This window comes from Brassica napus, chromosome C6 (assembly GCF_020379485.1).
Source record: "Brassica napus cultivar Da-Ae chromosome C6, Da-Ae, whole genome shotgun sequence".
Taxonomy (NCBI): Eukaryota; Viridiplantae; Streptophyta; class Magnoliopsida; order Brassicales; family Brassicaceae; genus Brassica; species Brassica napus.
In genome coordinates, this window is record NC_063449.1 from 4,964,741 (window position 1) to 4,984,829 (window position 20,089).

A 20,089-nucleotide genomic window follows, 5' to 3' on the forward strand; every position below is an offset into this window, starting at 1 on the left:
AACCACAAACTCATAGTGGCCATACCTAGTTCGGAACGCTGTCTTCCTCACATCATCTGGTGCAATGGGGATCTGATGATACCCAGAGGCCAGGTCAATCTTGGAGAACCACTTGGCTCCACGGAGTTGATCCAACAACTCATCAATCCTGGGTAAAGGGTACTTGTTCTTCACAGTCACCCTGTTCAAACCCCTATAATCAATGCACAACCTAAAGCTACCATCCTTTTTCTTAACAAATAGGACTGGTGCTCCCCAAGGTGATACACTAGGGCGTATGAACCCCTTCTCAAGCAACTCCTCAAGTTGCTTCTTCAGCTCTGCCATCTCAGCTGGTGCCATTCTATATGGACTTTTTGATAATGGGGCCGTTCCAGGTTCCAATTCAATGATGAATGGGTCAGCCCTATCAGGGGGAATGCCCTGTAGTGCCCCAAATACATCCTGAAATTCCCGAACCAACGGTATACCCTCTGGGTCACAGGCCTCTACAACCTCATCGGTGTAAACGGTAGCCAAAAAGGCCTCACAACCATTTCCAAGCATCCGTTCTACTTGGACTGCTGAAACCACCAAACTACAAGAGGTTGGCTTAATTCCTTGGTACTTAATCGGGGGTCCAAACTCGTTCTCAAGTTGCACCCTTCCCCGGTGACAATCTAGAGTTGCCCGATACTTTCCCAACCAGTCCATGCCCAAGATCACTTCATGATGCTTGAGGGGGACAACAATCAGATCTATAGGCATCGGCCTATCCAAGATCACCACAGGGATGTCCTTAACCAGACCGAGTGAGTTCATAATTTGCCCTCCGGCCGCACTCACTCGTTCAGGACCATCCCATGTTCCATACTGGAACAAACCTTTTCCAATCATACTTGGACTCACAAAACTATGTGTAGCTCCAGTATCAAATAACGTGTGTGTTTTCACACCACCAATACTTAAGGTCCCTACACAAGACCCATCAAAGTATATCTATCCATCCTAGGTTCCATACCATGCAATTCTACTGGAATTGTAAAAGTAGTAGTCTAGAATATTACCAGTGATCGCTTGGAAAGGCTGAGTCCCACCCACATCCTTGGATAGTTCATACACACGAGGTGTTGAGGTCTGACCTCGTCCCTGGACTGGCTTGTTAGCCTTCCACGTCCCTTACCCTGGTTGCCTTGCAACTTAGGGCAATCCCTGCGGTAATGGCCCTTCTGGCCGCAGTGGTGACAGGTCCTGGACTCACCCAACGGGCTTGGACAATCCTTTGCTGAGTGATCCATCTTACCACATCGAGTGCAGGCACCCATGGCCTTCCAGCACTCTCCACCGTGGTAGCGACCACACTTAGGGCACTCTGACCTACCACTTGAGGCTTTACCCTCCTCGGTCGAGTCCCTCTTCCTCTTCTTGTCACCACTCTGACCCGAAGATACTACCACACTCTTCAGCTTCTGCTTACCCTCCTCGGTGAGGTTGGTCTCCAGCAAGGCCATCCTCTCAACCAACTCAGAAACCGTGGAGAACTTACAAACAGAACAGTAGGTTCAAAGCTCCACCCTTAGGCCTCGAATGAACCTTCGGACCTGAACCTTCTCATCCTCCAGTTCTCTTCCCACATACCTCCGAGTCGGTTGAACTCTTCTTCATACTCACGAACAGTCCTCCGTCCCTGAGTCAAGTCCAGGAACTTGGACTCCAAACGATCTCACGCCTCAGCAGGAAAGTACTTATGGTTGAACTCAACCTCGAAATCAGCAAAGCGCTCAATGGTGCCATTGGTACGCTTGTCCAAGGCTAACCACCAATTATGTGCATCTCCCTCCAGGAAATGCACTGCTATGTCCTTTTGGTAATCCTCAGGACATCGTGTGGACTTGAAGTTTCGAACCAACCTGGTCCTCCACTCGTCCGCCTCCATAGGATCAACACTTCCAGCAAAGTGTTTAGTCCCCAACTTGGAGATATGCTCCAGCACCTTCAGGTAGTCCATACCATGCAATGGCCTGACCGGTGGATCTATCTCAATCACCTCAGCTCAGCCACACGGCCAGCACCAACATCAGCCACTCTAGCAGCAACCCGAACCGGGGGATTAGCCTGTCCCATGGACGAGTTCACCAATGGTGTGAACGCATGTGTCAAGGAGGCTATCTGAGCTCCCATGATCTGCATAGCCTCCACCAAGCCCCTTATGGACGGCTCAATGACCTCCTCGGCACCAGTGACCCGAACATTGTTTGCACCAACATTCTGGCCACTCCCAGCACCAACATTGGACGACCCAGTGTCGTCTCCATGGACTTGCTCTTGCTGCTCGTCCACATAAGTTTCATTAACCTCAGTAGGAAGAGTTGGACCCACTGGAAGTCCGGTTACATTGCCCACCTGCTCCACCTGAGCGGGTAGCATTGTGGTTGGAATGGTTCCAGCTGGTGACACTCCGGTCTGTTCAGCACCATCCTGCCCCACTGCTCCAGACGCTCCAGTTGCCTCCTTTCCTTTCCGAGATTTATACTTCCTTGTACCCTTAGGAGTTACCAACACAAACAAAAGGTTAGTCCACAACTGAACACACAAACCTCAATCAGTCCTAAGTTAATCAGTACAAAAGATTACTTATAACCCAACTATCTCACCATGAGTCCAAACGGCCAAGTGTGTGGTGAACCAATAACCCAACAAATCCTAGAATCAAGAATGCTCTGATACCAACTTGTAAGACCCGATCCTGGATTCCTCAATCCAACCAGACCGCAGCCTCACTAAACAATGCAACCAGTTTCATTTACATATTCAAGTTTCAGTGTTAAATAATTCTAAGTCTTTTTCAGAGTTTTGAGGTTCAAACATTCTACTAAGGCAAATAGATATTTCATAGATAATAACCAAGGTTCATACATCATTCATCATCCTAATAAATAGATCACACACTAGAATCGCATAAGTTCACAAGTTGCACAATAGGCTACAATAATTATACAATTTTCCAAATCAACCCAATCACCACACATCTTCCCATGGCCGCGGTCCTCATGGTGCTTTTCCCTTACCACGGTCCATTTCTGGTCCTGGATCCAACACAGACAAACACACAATCACAAGGTTAGATTACAAAACAAGAATCAGTTCACATTGCATGGTCGGATCCAATCTAGACAAGAACAATCATCAAAAATGTCAAATCTGACCCCTTTAAAAAGAGATCCAAATACCAAATAAAATTCATGATAATTCATGACAATTCATAAGAAAAATATTCCCATAATTAGATTCAAAAGAACCGGCTCAGATCATAGAGATCTCGACCATGATCAGCCCACACAAGGACAAGGGACTTTCATGGGAATTTGATCAGGCCAAGGCCTTAAGATCAATAGATCCTTCCCTGTAACATCATAAAACAATCCCTATACAATATACATGAAGAAAACAGAGTAGAAGAAGTCAGAGTAAGGAGTGACCAATCGATCCAAACCGGCCAGACTCACACGATTATCACCCGCGGCCTTGTCCGGTTACTCTTGGCCACACCTCTCACCTTAGGAGTTCGGTCTCCAGGGGCGACTTCCTTCTCTTTCTCCTTTGCCTTCTCCTTGTCTTTCTGTCTCAAATCCATCCTCTTGATCACACGCCAAACACACCAGGAACACTCAAGAACAATCTCTTGGATCAAATCGGCCAATCCAAGGTTTGTGTCTCTCTTTCTCTCCTGAGTTCTCTCTGTGTTTCTCTCTGTGTTCAGATGAATAAAATCGACCAAAATGGCAGAAAAGAGAGAGAGAGACCGAGTTAAACTGTCCCCAACCGCCTGGGGTGGCAGTTACCAAGAATCAGATTCCCTTCTTCCCAAAACCGCCCCATAACCGTCCCATAACCGCCCCTTGGCGGTTTCTCCCCTTTTCTTCCTTTGAAAAATTGATCCCTGAGCCTCAGGTCACACTCTGGGAACTTGTCCACTCCCTGTCCCAAGTCTAAGACCAATTTGGTCGAACCGTCCCGTACCCGGACCATCGGCTCGCCCAGTAACCGTCCCAGACTCGTCCACACTGATCCGAACCAAAATGCACCGTTCACCAGATTGAGCTGGTCTCTAGCTGTTCCCAGCTGAGTGAGCTAGTCTACCAGCTCCCGTGAGCTGAATAGATCTTAGTGAACTGAATACCAGCTGAACCGAGCTGATTGAACTCAAACCAACACTCGTCCAGCTGCCTAAACACTCACTCAACTCCTTTAACCTTGTTTCCATCCTATCCTGGTTAAGTCTCAGCTGACTGATGCCCTTAACCTTCATTTAGGGCCATGATACGCTTGTCTCAAGGTCCAACGACCTGACTGGTGCGTCTCCCCGCACCATGGCCCGTCCAACCGATCCTATCTAGGATCGGGGACATGACACCATGCTTTTCTCCCCCATGAGATATGCATTCTCTGTACCAGAACATCACCATTCTCCCCCTACTTGATTGCATACTAAGCTAAAACAGATGCTTAGATGTCAAGCCTTACAGACCCAGCCGTCTGCTTCTTCATGTATAATCATGACACCGCCTCTGCTGTAGCGAAATAACAAGTACTGCATCATGACCTGACGCACCTGTCGAACTACGCTTCGACCAGCTTCTGTTGAGGACCTGGCTTCCGTCATGTGTCGTCTTCTTGACCATGAGCCCTTCCCCATCCACGCCGAGTGCCTTCTGCACTCGTTGCTATTGTCTTGGAGTGATTTCACTATCACCCTCCTGAAGATCATCTCGCATCACTTCCTGACGCACTTTTATCTCCTTCCCCTTTGTGCCACAAACAACCTCGTGTCCTGGCTCCAGACTTAATGCTCCTTGATCAACCTCAAGATCACTCCTAACCGAGCTGCATCCTTCTTCTGATGTCTCTTCCTTGATCTCATCAAATAAGCCACTCTTGGCTAAGAACACCTCTTCAACCCTCTTGGGTTTTGTGAACGTTTTGTTCACCTTTTTGGCCATGTTTCTGCTCTTCTCACGAGCAAAACACTCCACCTTCTTGTGTCCAACCTTCCCACAGAACCAACAGCACATCCGATGTTGCTTCTTGCTTGGCCTGACACAGTTGTTGATGCACCAATCAGTCTCCTTCCTAGTACCAGCTGCACAACCATGCTTTAGAACCTCCTGTCTGACCTTCATGTTGGTGCACTGATGTACAACCTTCGGCTTGTTACTCACAGCTACACGCTGTAGAACTCCATGCAGTATTCCTTGTCGCACGTCCCGACATACTTCCTGACAAGCTTCTTTGGCTCCACGTTTCGATGTGCCTCTTTGATCAATCAACTTGGAACAATCACGTCGAATATGTCCTTGAACTCCACAAGAATAACATGTTGGACCATGAGTCCTCATATCATATACTCTCTCAATATGTTGCTTCTCCCTCAATAGCCTGAAACACTTTGGTCTAATATGCCCAACAACTCCAAAATGATGACATACAGGTATGAAAGGTCGCTGAGATACACTCTTTACCTCTGGAATTTTCCTTGTAGCAGACGATGAAGCAGTTCTCGTTGCAGTTGTAGTCTTCACTGCAATCTTTCCATATGAAGTAGTCCTTGCATACATCTTAACTACTGGCTTCATTACAGACATGAATGCACTCTTTGTTTTTCCTTTTTGAGTTTCATCAGGTTTAACACGAGCTTGTTTTGTTTCTTCTTTCTCTACTTGCAAGTCCTTCTGTAGAACTTCAATAAGTGCTTCAAGACGTCTCTGCTCTTTTACTAGCACCATATTCACTTTTCCAAGCTTTAGTAACGTTCCACACACTTGTTTGTAGTACTCTTTGAGATCATCATCTTGTCCTTCATCATATTTTCCCTCCTCCGATTCAGAATCTGATTCAGATGATGTACTTGCTTCATCTTTGTGTTCACCAAAAGCAACTAGGTTGAGCACTTCGTCTTTTTCTGATTCATTATCATCTTCCCTTATGATGGATCTCTCTTTCTTCTGCATCTCATCGTGTCCAATTTTTCTCCACCTAAAGCCTTTGAATCTTCTTCTCTTGGCCATTGGACATTCCCTTTTGAAATGTCCATATCCTCTGCATTTATAACATTGCACATCTTTATTACCGCATGGCTCACCATCTTCTTGCCCTTGTTTTCTCACAACAACTTTCTGACGTCCTTGCCACTGTATCACTTCCCGTAGAACTTAGTGAAGCACGCGAATCATCTTAACCATCTCATCTTCATTCTCTGATTTTTGGCTTGTCATTTCAGAAACTTCCAGGTTGACTTCAGTATGATTGCCCACACCATCAAGCTCCATCTCATGAGCTTTTAACATACCCACAACTTCGTGAAAGCTGAATTTATCTATGTTAAGAGACACAAACATTGCTGCCTTATAACCTGTAAATCTTTCTGGCAGACACCTTAAAAACTTCTTCACCAGTTTCTTGCCCTTGTACTCTTCCGTCAGTACTTCAGCAACTGCTTTAGCACGACCAAGACCACACTCAAGAGCTTTTCCCTCTCTATAAAATCAGCCTCTGTGTCTCTGTCTTTCCCGAAGATCCTCAGAGCTATTTTATCATTAACTCCACATTCTACAGTGCATTTTCTCCAAGGCATCAAGAACATAGACATCTTCCAAAACAATAAGTGCAACTTTCATTTTCTTGGAATTGCACTTATTCCACTTTCTTTAGGTCATAAACTTGCTACCCAAGTTTATTGCTCTTGCCTTTTCTCCAAGATGCTCTCTTGCTCTCCAAGTCTACATGACTCCAGCTCAATACCTTGACTCCACATAGTCTTCACCACTCAACATGACGTCTGCTTCAGTAACTACGTCAGCGACTATTTCAGGGCAGACATCTTACATCTTCACAATCAAGTAGACTTTTATACCCCAACAAAATACACGAAGCCTTATAAATAAAGCCCAGTCATTCCATGTGAACTTAGAAACAACCAAATATGAGTATAATCTCTTATTACAACGAGGAAGAAAAAGGAAAGGTTCTTGAGGACCTAACCTGGAATGTGAAACAAATACAAGATGATATGTTGAAAGAGATACTCACACTTAACTCAGGAACAGAGTATCTCCAAAACTTCCTTCATGGAAGCTCTGCTATCTTCAAGAAGAAGTTGCCAGTAGTCACCTATAAAGATGTGAAACCTTTTTTTGATCGTGTCGCCAATGGAGAGTCATCGGATATAATATCGGCCCTACCCCTTACAAATTTCTTCATGAGGTAATATAAGAGCTAGCTGGTCCTAGTGTTCCTTGCTTTATTTTTTTTTGTGTTACTAATTGCTTTGAAACTGCTGTTGTAGTTCGGGAACTTCGGGAGGAGCAAACAAATTACTACCATCGAACAACAAGTTTTTGGATGGCTATGCATTCGTTAATTATCTTCTCGCGCACGTTATAAGCAAGTAAGTGCATAGCATTTTACTGTGTATATATATATGTTGATACTAAAAATCAGAAATTGGTAAGTCTTCTTTTTTTTTTTTTGAACAATCAGAAATTGTAAAAGTCTTTTAACTTTGATTTTCATACCTTTTTTTATACTTAATAGCAAAACACCATTATCATTATCGTTACAATAATAACAATAATAAATAATAAAAATAATAAAAAATAATATTTTAATGTTTTTGAAACCAACGTTTGCGACATGCATTTATGTCATTGTTTGCAATTGACGTTTGCATTTGTTGACTTTTTTAATTAAATGTTATAATAGATTTGTTTGCATTGTCCAAAAAGTATGTCATGATTAAGGGTGGACACAAATAGAATATCTAGTTTTTCGAAGTATTCATAATCCGATTCATTTTGTCTGAATAATCAACTATCTGATCTGATCTGATTTGATCTGTAGCCATCTGGATATTCACTGTCTTAGATAGTCTTAAAATTTAAATTTTAACCGGATATCCGATTCGATCCATACATATCAAATAAATTATGAGAAATAAATGAAAATCAAAAATAATATAAAATAATAATATTTTATTACATTTAAGTTGATGACAAAAAATAATATTTTATTATAAAATTAAAGTTATTTACTTTTTAAATTATAATAACTAGTATAATAAATTTAGTAAATTAAATATTGTTAAAATTATATAAATATATTTATATAATTTTATATAATTAAATAAATATATTTATATAATTATATATGTATAATTATATAGATATATGTATATACATGTATATAATGGATTGTATCAGATCGGACATCCGTTCCTAAATTTCTTAGTATTTGTGATTTGTTTCGTTTTTTACGGATATTGCATATTAGTATTTGATTTGCTTCGTAAAGTTACATATATCCATATTTTCAGTTCGAGTCGAAACTAATAATGAATCAAATCAAAATTTAAGGAAACCAAGTAGCTCTTAGCTAGTGGTAAGAGAATGTCTAGTAGACATTATGCCACTTGTGTTCAATTCTTGTTGGGAGAAATTATTTTATTATTATTTTTTTCCGGTAAATAGGTGGAATCACATTTTTTATCAAACAAAAATTATTATTAATGGTAATTTATTTTTAATCCTGTAAACATTTTTTTTTACCAAGTATGTTCTTTTTTTTGGAATACGACCGAGTATGTTCTTTTTTTTGGAATACAACCAAACCAAGTATGTTCATCATTGTTGATAATCCTTATATTAATTGTGGAGCATTGGTTAAATAACAACTTTGAGGAATATGCTTTTGTGTCAAGCTGAGAATGCTCCCGTTTTTTTTTAATTGAAAAGAATTTACTAGGATTATTATAAGAGTGATATTAAATAGACCACTCAATACTTTATTATATATCATCAATTTTGAATATAGAAATAAATAAATATTAAACTCTTTCATTTGATTTTTAGTCATTTAATATATCATAAAAAACATGATTATTTTTATGGAAAGAAAAACTGGAAAATGGAGATGAAGTTAGAAGAATTCCTGAAAATTTTATATGTTTTTATATATAATGTTAAAGCCTTGTATGATCAAAATAACTACCTCATCGGGATATTCTACCAACTAATAACAATACATATATCACGACTAACTTAGTGTACCAAAAGACCAATAAATATATCAATCAATAATAAATATATTATCATTTAACCATTAAGTATATCACATTAATATATAGTAATTAATAACAACTAGATGATAATCCGCGCGCATGCACGGAGTGAGTTTTTATAATGATGTTTGTGTACGAAATGATTTTAACATTTTGAAACACTACAATCTTTATCGATTATAAAATGATGAATACAAATGTTGATATCTTAAATATATCATCGTTGTTGAAGAGTTAACATATTATATCTCATTTTAATTATTTTTAAGACTTAATATGCACAAAAGAAAATTAAGTTTTGCGGCTGACACAAATCACCAAAACCAAATAGACAACATCGATTGTATAATGACGAAATGGGATTAGGTTTTCTGCTTTCGATTTGTTTACTATTGACTCTCCATAAGTTATTTCATTTTCTACCTTTATAGAATTTTTTTTCGTTCTCGTCTTTGTTTCATTGGTATGAGTTAAGTTTCTTTTTTTACTTCTTTATGAATTCAGTAAATTACATAAGTATCAATTAAAAAAAAATAGACATCTGTAAAAATTAGTTTCACTGCATATACATATCTAAGAATCAAAGTTTTGAAAAAAAATCACTGGCAAACTATATTAACAGGTTAGTGTTCAAATCTAATATATCAAGATGTTATAGAATATAAATGCAGACTCGAAATATAAATGTTTGTCTAGTATATATTCACCAGCTCGGTCTAAAAATCATCTAATTAGAACAACAAAACAAATTACTTAATTCACCAGTTTAGGTAATATCTGAATCCGAACGGATAATATCCGAACTGAAATGGATATCCGAAGATAACCAAACATAAGTATAGTTAACTCTATATTTCTAGTTTATTTCTCTCATTTTACTCAAAATATTTATATTAATGATTCTTATTGGTCAAAATTAGATAATATACATATAATTATGGACAAAATCATTTGCTAATCACTTAAAATACATATCAAGTTCTTGTTTCTTGCATTAACAAAAGTTGCATCTAAAATTTCAAAACAACAACTAAATTAGTGTCTTTCTATTTTTAAAGTTTTATCTCCAAACCTATTAATAGTTTAATCTTTAAAAAAATTAAAAAAATAGTTAAGTTAAAATATATTTTAAATACAAAAAACTTAAACAATGAATAATTTATTTATTTTCCCATCCAAATTTAAATATCCAAACCCGGCCCAAAATATCCGAACCCGAACATAAAATACCTGAACCCGACTCAAAGTGTAGAAATACCCGAACGGGTTCTATACCTTTATACTGAAATATCCGATGCAAACCCGAATGTGTATCCGAACGCCCACCCCTATGATATATGATCATTTGTATCTTGCTTAAACAAAAAAAAGTTAAACTATTGATCAAAAAAATTTTAATGTGAGACTTTTACCATTTTTAGTAATTTATAGTCGTTTTTAAAAATTCAAAATATAACATATAAGAAAAAATCTAATTGTTTTTATTACATGCTTAATGTGATTGTTTAATTTCTTATAATAGTATAAAATTAAACAAAGAAGAGAGGTTAGAAATTTTTTTTTATCAAATATGTATTATTCATAATCATTAATTGTCATATATATGTTAATCATATTAGGTAATGTCGTAGTTTTTATTTAAGGAAAGAAAAAATATTTTTTTGTACACTATTAATTAATTTGATAATTAGTTTAATAAAAAACATATACTATGTTTATATGGACCAACTTATTTTTCTAACAATTATAAGAATCATTTTCGTGATGACACGTGGCTACGAAAACATGTTATAATGTTTCAGGATTAATATATTAAATCAGTTGCTATTATTATGTTTAGGCATGTGGAAGGTGTGGAGAAAGGAAAAGGGATGGTATTTCTCTTAACCGGGCACGAGACCAGAACCCCAGGTGGCTTACCCATTGAGCCCGGAACAAGCTGGTACCTGAAGAGCGACTATTTCAAGAATCGACCATCTAATTGGTTTTACTCTTATACAAGTCCTGATGAAATTATGTTAGGGAGTGACCTCAAGCAAAACCTTTATTGCCATTTGCTATGTGGTCTTGTCCAAAGAGACGAGGTCGTGAGAATTAGTTCCACATTCGCTTCAGGTATGGTCCGAGTAATCAAAGTTCTTGAAGATTCTTGGAAGGAGCTGTGTTTGAATATCCGATCAGGTTATCTCAGCGAGTGGATCACCGACTCTGGTTGTCGAAACGCTGTTTCTATGGTTCTTGGAGGTCAGCCCCGTCCCAATTTATCAGACGAGATTGAAAGTATATGCAGCCAAAAGTCTTGGAAAGGTATAATGAAAAAACTATGGCCACAAACTAAATACATTGAAGCTATTGTTACAGGTTCAATGGTACAATATATTCCTATGTTGGAACATTACTGCAGCGACCTGCCTGTTGTCTCAACAATTTACGCTTCGTCCGAGTCAATCTTCGGTATTAATACATATCCTTTGTGTAAGCCTGAAGATATCTCTTACACACTCATGCCCAACATATCTTACTTTGAGTTTATACCGATGGAGGGAGACAATGGTGATGTTTTGGATCTGGCAGACGTCAAACTCGGCTCTTCTTATAAGTTACTGGTCACAAACTTATGGGGTTTGTATAGAATGAGAATCGGAGATATGGTAAAGGTGACTGGATTCTACAACAAGGCACCTCAGTTTAGGTTTCTAGGAAGAGAGAACGCCTTGTTAAGCATTGACACGGACCGGACAAATGAAGAATACTTGTTTAAGGCAATAAATCGAGCAAAGCTGGTTCTTGAGTCATCAGATCTAAGGCTTGTAGATTTCACCAGCTATGCTGATATCTCTAGTAGTGATCCGGGTCACTATGTGATATATTGGGAAGTAAATGTTAAAAACGAAGACATGAAGAACCTCCAGTTCTATAAGAAGACATTCTTGGAATGTTGTTCAGTAATGGAGGATTCATTTGACGATGAATACAGGTACTGTCGGTCTAACGAATTTGTCGGGCCTCTCGAGATAAGAGTAGTGAACGATGGGACATTCGATTCTCTTATGAACTTGTCCATCTCAAAGGGTACTTCGATTACTCAATACAAGACTCCAACATGCATCACATCTGAAGAAGGCTTACAAGTATTGGAGATAAATGTGGTTACTAAATTCTTCAGTACTCTAAGTGCATCTCATTTTGCTTAAGCCCTGATATGGTCCAAGTACCTGTGGAGAAATGTGTGTGTTTTATTTGTATTATCTTGTTTTTTTTCTTACTATCTTTTGATTATTTGCTTGTTGCTTTATTAATAGCAGATTTGATTTTGTATGAAACTTATGCTTTAAAAATTCTTGAATTATTATTTTTAGTTCTTACTCTTTAGCTTTACTTACATTTTATTTGAATTTCATTTTCTAATAATACAACTCCACTCTAATTTTCTCTCTAAAATATAGTTTAAAGAAAATGCTCCAACCTCACTCTATTTTCCATTCTATAATAGAATAAAAAGTGGGTTTACTCTATATATATAGTAATCCATTTATTTTTTTGTTCATCACTTTATTTTCTACTCTAAAATTGAGTACCATCCTTCAAAATATAGTAACTCTATAATAGAATTGAGTTCTACTTCAGCAGATCCGTGATGGCGGCGGCTCGGCCGTGGAGTCTGAGGACGAGAAGAGCTCTGTGTAGTGAACCCGGAGACGAATCTCCGGCGAAGACCGAAATCGGCGTAAAGAGAGGTGTGGATGGAAAATAAATGGAAAAGGATGAGAAACTGAAATTCTCGGTTTCATTGTTGAAGAAAGATATCGAAGAAGATTTCTCGAACATGATTGGGAAAAGACTACCGAGGAGACCTAAAAAGAAACCAAATATTGTTCAGAAGAAACTCAATGTAAGCTTTGTCTGAAACTGTATGGTTTGGTCTGAGAAGATAATCAAAATCGATGCTTAGCTAAATATTACTTTTTTATTTGGGCAGACGATTTTTTCCTGGATTGTGGTTGTCAGAAGAAGTACCGATAGATTCATATGAATTCCCCTGAAGCTGTGGAAACTCAAATCTCTAGAAACAAATAATTATAAGAACAACTTTTCTTATTAGCTTTAGAAACTTTCCGAAACTAAAGCTTTCAATGTTTCTCTTAGATCTCATATGAAACAGTATTCTCATTGAGACCTCTATTTATATGAAAGACAATTCTCTTTAACAAGTGGGATATTGAAACATAAAGAAAACCTTAACAGAAAACTTCATTTTTCTATTCTAGATTTCATCATTGTGTTTATCTCTTAACATATTAAATTGTTATTAAGTTTCCACAAGCCTGAAATTATCCAACATTCACCCCCTTAATTCCAATTTGAATTAGGGAGATCAATTCCTTGAACTCTAATTAAGCTCCTCGTTTGGTTGAACTCAATCTTTGCTAATGGCTTGCTAAGGATGTCGGCCTTCTGCTCAACACCCGGAACATGCTCCACTTCGATTTTTCCATTCTCCACACACTCACTAATGAATTAATATCTTGAAAGTATGTGTTTACTCCTTCCATGGAAAACCGGATTCTTAGTTAGAGCAATGGCTGATTTGTTGTTGATCTTAAGCTTGACCTCCTCGCCTTCTTCACTTAGTATCTCACACAACAACTCCTTGATCTGACATCTCCAACTTCTTTGACATCTCTTCTTTGAATTTCTTAATCACATTAAGAGAAGTTCCCGTCACAAATAGATCATCAATAACATGCTGAATGTAGTATGAAACTTATGTTTTAAGAATACTCGAATTATTATTTTCAATTCTTAAATCTTTATCTTCGTTTTACATACTTTTTAATCTGAATCTCAAATAATACAATAATCCCCTAGACATCCCATATGAAGTGATTTGTACGTGTGTCATCACCATATTTAATTTCAACAAAAATGATGACATGGCATATACATAATTATGGCATGTACTATTTCTCTTATAAAGATTTTTTATTTCCGGCAAGTTTTTTTAATATGGTAATGAATATTAACTCATATATCTCCATTAATGTAATTATATAAATATTTATTTTGACAAAACTGAATAAATATATTAATAATTAATCTCATATATCACCATTAAGTTAATATAAATATATATCACATTAATAAAAAAGTTAAATATATTTACATCAACAAATATAAAACTAAAGCAACACTAATTAAATATCTTTTAGAAAAACACACTCAATAAAAAAAGCATAACATTTAGGTTTAAGATTTATTGATTATTGTTTATGGTTTAGTATTTAGGGTGAGGTTGAATTTATAAACTTCTATAATTAATTTTTAAACATTTATAAATATTTATAACGGTTAATTTTGTGTTTCACATAAAAGACTTAAGATATTTATATAAATAATTTTTATTACAGGTAAATTTAAAAAGTGATCAAATTTGAGGTAAACTTTATTTAAATTTATTGGTTCATTAAGTTCATTAATAAATTGATTTTAACAGTTTAAAGTATTTTATCTTTAAAAAAATTAAAATTTAGTAAAATTTATAAATTTTAATATAGACATATTTAAAATAAATAAGCATTAAATACAATATAATATAAATTAAAAAACAATATTTTATAAAAATAAAATTTTAATTCTATTGAAATTTAAATAAATAAATGTGAAATAGTTAAACCAAATTTGAAGAAATTATACTATAAAAGAATAATTTATGGTTTTACTTTTTCAAACCGATGAAATTAAAATATTAAAATAATAATTTCCAAATTTAAAATATTGTTTAAAATAAAAAATATAATATTTCAAATTATTATTTATGTGCATGATGCATGAATATTATATTATTAGTATATAAATGTCATATATAGACATATTTAAAATAAATTGTCAACTAAAATAATAGAATATAAATTATTTTTTTATTTTTATAAAATGTAATCTTAACTATATTGAAATTTTAATAAAACCAAAGTAAAATAGGTAAACTAAATCAAAAAGAAATAAGACTATAAAATATTACATTTTGGCTTTATTTTTTTCTAAACCGGTGAAATTAAAATATAAAATAATAATTTCCAAATTTAAAATAAATTTTATAAAAAATAAAATTATTATATTTAAAATTATAATTTATTTTCATGATGTATGAATATTATATTATTAGAATGTTATATATCTATATAGACATATTTAAATATTTTTAAAAATAATCATTAAATATAATAATAAATTTTAAAAACTAGTTTTAAAAAATCTAATCTTAACACTACTAAAATTTAAATAAAATCAAAGTGAAATTTTTAACCAAATAAAAAAACTAAAGCTCAAAAATACATTTATGGTTTTATTTTTTTCAAACCAATAAAGTGTAAAATAAAAATGATTATGTCTCAAAATAATTTTTTTTTATAAGTAATAAAATTAAATTTTATTTAAAAATAAAAAAAATAATATTCTATTAAAAAAGTCTATTTCTGCCCATGTTGCAGAATTCTTAATCTATAGCTAAAAACCGATCATGTCGTGTATGGAGAGAAAGACTTTGATTAGATCCTCAAAGCTTAGCATTAGGCCTGGAACTTTTATCCGAGATCTGGATTCGATCCGTGATCCGATCCGGATCCGATCTGAAAATCCGGATATCCGGAGAGGCCGAATCCGGATCCGGATAGTAAAATGTTGGATCCGTCAAAGCCGAATCCGGATCCGGATATCTTGATTTTTTAGTCCGGATATCCGGATCCGTAAATTTTATTAATAACTATTTCAAAAATAGTAATATCTATATATAAAAACTAATTTTATTTAATATATTTTCATTTTTCTAATAGTATATATAAATTTTATGTAAATTTTGTACTATTATACATATAAATAATTAAAAACATTATATATTTTATTTTTAAATTATTGTTAATATTTTATATATATTAATATTATTTTTTATTTATTTTAAGGATCCAAATCCGGATCCGGATATCCGCCGGATATTATAATTTTTAGAAGGATATCTGACACCCGGATATCCGCGAACCCCGGATCCGGATAAGGATAGTAAAATTATGGATCCGCCGGATAAGGATCCGGATCCGAATATCTTAAAATTGTCCGGATACCCGATCCGTCCCAGGCCTACTTAGCATGAACAAAGTTATGGGGTTTTTTTTTGTTGAACAGAAGATGATATAATGTTTCAAAAACTAATTACTAGATATATATATATATATATATATTTTAAATCTATATATATAAAGTTAACTTTTTCTCTTCTTATGACAAGTGGCAGGGGGATTTGATGACATGTGTCCCCATATATTTTTTGTTTTTACATTTTAGGTCCTTCTTCTTTTACACTTTTACAATTTGACTTAATACTTTCTAATTGTGCCATAAAATCTTTCTCACACTAACCGTTATCATATGAAATTTTATAATCTATTTTATTGGTCAGTAAAATTAAAGATGAATAAAAAAATATAATATAAATATATTTTAAATACTTTATTTATTCATAAATAAAAAATAACATAAACTTTTATTTTTGATATTTTCTATTATTTTATTTACAAATTATAAATTTATTTGACTATTAAAATCTATAAAATAACTAAACTAATAAAACTAGAGTACGATACATAATCTAAACCTAAATTTCCAAAATCACAAAGAAAAAGCAAAATACTATAGTAACACTAACTCAGTAAAAGTCTGGAACACAAATGAACGCGATCAAGCACCAACCCAAAAAATCAAAAAAACGGGTCTGAATGAGAATAATTAATGGAAGATAAAAGTCACCACGAAGCACAAAAACACATGCCTAAAGCACTACCACCAGCTAAGAGTTAAGAAGCACCTCACAAACAAACAACCACATACAAGGCGCTCATTGCCAACGAAGAATCACAAAGCTCTGAATAGAAGAGACCAAAGCTCCAAGAGACTAACTCCACACACCTATACCAAGGGAAGCAGGAAAAGAAGAAAAACAACATAAATGAGGGAGAATGGAAGCTAACCACAAAGAAACCAAATCTCAAGTTTGAGACAAGAAATAATCTTCCAAGCCCACATAACATACACGAAGGAAAACACTATCCAAATCTGGAGTGGCAAACATGGCGAAATAGAGAGCCACCGAAGACGCAGCCAGCGATGAAAAGTGCAACGAGATGAGAGAACAAAGAGAGAAAAGGAGACTACAAAAAAATCAATAAACTGTGGAGTCATCCTCGATCTATGAAGAGAACGTAAAAGTCAAATCAGCAAAAACTAGATCTTAAAAACCAAGACGAGCAGTGACTATCAACGACAAGCCAACTACGAGGAAGACAACATTAAAGACAACTAAACTCTGACTAACCCAAGGAGATGTAGTTCCTAACATTAGCCAAATTTAAGGAAGAAGAGGACAAATATTGACCAAAACAGCGTACAACATCATGAGAAACAACTGCACAACTGGGAATTCATAAACCTAATCTACAACAAATATTAGATAATCTCACAAGAGAAAAAGACGAAGAAAAACAAGAGAAACGAAGGTAAGACTTTTTCCGGTGATGGTAAGAAACACCGCACACTGGAAATGTAAACGAAATACATAGATGGTGATGGCTCAAGTCAAAATATGCGGAGAAGGAAAAAACATCTTAGGAGAATAATGTTCGACGTTGTTAACAAAAAGAATAGTGTTCAAAAATGTGAAAATATTAAATACAATGTTGACGCTTAAACCATTAATGTTAGAATCAATAAATGCTTAAATGAAAATTTATTGAAATTCAAAATGCTTAACATCAGAAGCTCATTTCACCACTAACATACTACTATACACACAACAACATATTATTAAAAAGACAAACACATAATATATTAACCTATAACCTAATACTACATCACACAATAAAATACTAAATCATGTTATTCACAAATAAATAATGACCATATAATTACATCATTCAAAAACATCATACTTAACAACAATAAAATAATATTCCGCGCGCAGCGCGGACACCCCCTAGTACACTATATATTAAGGAATTACACAAACTAACAAAGTTTCAGATGCTAATATTTAAGAATATATCAAATAAGAGTGTCTTTAGGGCATTGATACAACTTTTTTTTTGTTATACATCCACCACCATTTCATTCTCATGTCATATATGATACTAGTTAAATTCACACTACTTGACATGTTTGGTAAGCATCTATTTAAAAAATTAAGAATAATTTAGAAGGATATATAGACAGATGAACATAATAAGATAGTCATTTTAACAAACAAACAAAAAATCAGATATTATATTTAGGCCTGGGACGGATCCGGATATCCGGGAAATTTTGGGTACCTCCGGATCCGTGAATTTAATATCCGGATCTGGATTCGTGGTTTCCGGATATCCGAATTTTGGATATCCGTCCCGATATTCTATTACTCGCGGATATCCGGATCCGGATCCGTAAAAATAATTAAAAATAATATTGTTTTTAAAAAAAATACTAATTTTTTTAATATAATACATAAATCAAATATTTATAAATATATTTATATATGTCTATAATATTGTAAAAACTAAAATATAATATTATAAGATTAATTCATGTATAAATATTAATATATCAAATATAAATATTAATGAAATTTAAAAATCTAATGTGTTTTAAAAATACGGATCAGGATCCGGATATCCGGACCTAAAAATTAAGATATCCGGATTTAGATTCGGTTTGGACGGATCCAAGAGTTTACTATCCGGATTCGGATCCGGACACCCCGGATATCCTATTTTCGGAGTGGATCCGTGGATCCGGAGTGGATCTCGGATAATAAGTCTGAGGCCTAACTGGATTGTTTAGTATTATTACTAAACAATAAACAATACAGACGAGAGAAGAAGCTTACCCAAAAAAACCGCATAACGTTACAATAATTCAACAATATTAAAACAAAACAAGAAATTGAGAGAATAAATACGAAAAAACTTTGAACTGCTCGAAGCTTGAACAAAAGACGAGAGAAGAAGGGAAGATTCATCAATGGAGCGTCCTCCAGAAAGATCGAAACGCCTCCATAACTTCACCTTACCTTATCTCCGTTGGGGTCAACAAAGATTCCTCAGATGCGTCAATCTACCTTCACATCATCTTCCTTCTTCTTCTTCCTCTCCTTCTCCAGATCACGCAGCCAACAGATCTGTTGTGGCGGCGGTTCGTCCGTGGAATCTGAGGACGAGAAGAGCTGCGTGTAGTGAACCTGGAGACGAATCTCCGGCGAAGATCGAAATCGGCGTGAGGAGAGGTGTAGTAAATGGAGAAGAAATGGAGAAGGATGAGAAATTGAAATTCTCGGTTTCGTTGATGAAGAAAGAGATCGAAGAGGATTTTTCGAACATGATTGGGAAAAGACTTCCAAGGAGACCTAAGAAGAGACCAAGAACTGTTCAGAAGAAACTCAATGTAAGCTTTTTGTCTGAAAACTTTATGGTTTGGTCTGAGAAAATAATCAAAATCAATTGCTTATTATTTTTTTTGTTTTTTGTTTTGGGTAGACGATTTTTCCTGGATTGTGGTTGTCAGAAGAAGTAACGATAGATTCATATGACGTCCCTGAAGCTCTTGAAACGTGATAAAGGAGTTAACTTCTTTTGTTTTATCTGTTCTCGAGACATTCTCAAGTTGTCATTGTAAGCGAAGGAAAGTGTAGCGATCGTCCGTGAAGAAACCCAATTTCTGGTTTCTTCTATTACGGATATTCATCATGTTTTAGTTTAGAAGATTGTAGTATTGGTATTCATCACCAGTCTAGTTGTAATCTCCAGCTGTTTGTTTTTTTTGTAATTTCTGGTTTCTTGAGTATGTTTTATGACTCGGTTCAAGAACTTGCTGCTCGTTTCACCAATGGTTACATTTGAAAACATTTGTCAAGGGTTGGACAGGTTTCTCTGTCCAGACACTTCAATGTCTCATCTTCTTAAGGTGGTTACGTTCTCTCTG

The 20,089-nt window shown here is 35.3% G+C and overlaps 2 protein-coding genes across 2 annotated transcripts; both read left to right on the forward strand.

The window, feature by feature from the left end:
• Window positions 1-6,935: 6,935 nt before the first annotated feature.
• Window positions 6,936-12,458, forward strand: LOC106382088 (4-substituted benzoates-glutamate ligase GH3.12-like). The gene is made up of 3 exons (XM_013822048.3): window positions 6,936-7,239; window positions 7,322-7,423; window positions 10,932-12,458. Exons 1-3 carry the CDS (start codon window positions 6,959-6,961, stop codon window positions 12,283-12,285), a joined length of 1,737 nt encoding a protein of 578 aa, XP_013677502.2. The 5' UTR covers window positions 6,936-6,958; the 3' UTR covers window positions 12,286-12,458.
• A 6,488-nt stretch (window positions 12,459-18,946) lies between these two features.
• LOC111206997 lies at window positions 18,947-20,012 on the forward strand. The gene is made up of 2 exons (XM_022704522.2): window positions 18,947-19,552; window positions 19,645-20,012. Exons 1-2 carry the CDS (start codon window positions 19,133-19,135, stop codon window positions 19,720-19,722), a joined length of 498 nt encoding a protein of 165 aa, XP_022560243.2. The 5' UTR covers window positions 18,947-19,132; the 3' UTR covers window positions 19,723-20,012.
• Window positions 20,013-20,089: the final 77 nt, after the last annotated feature.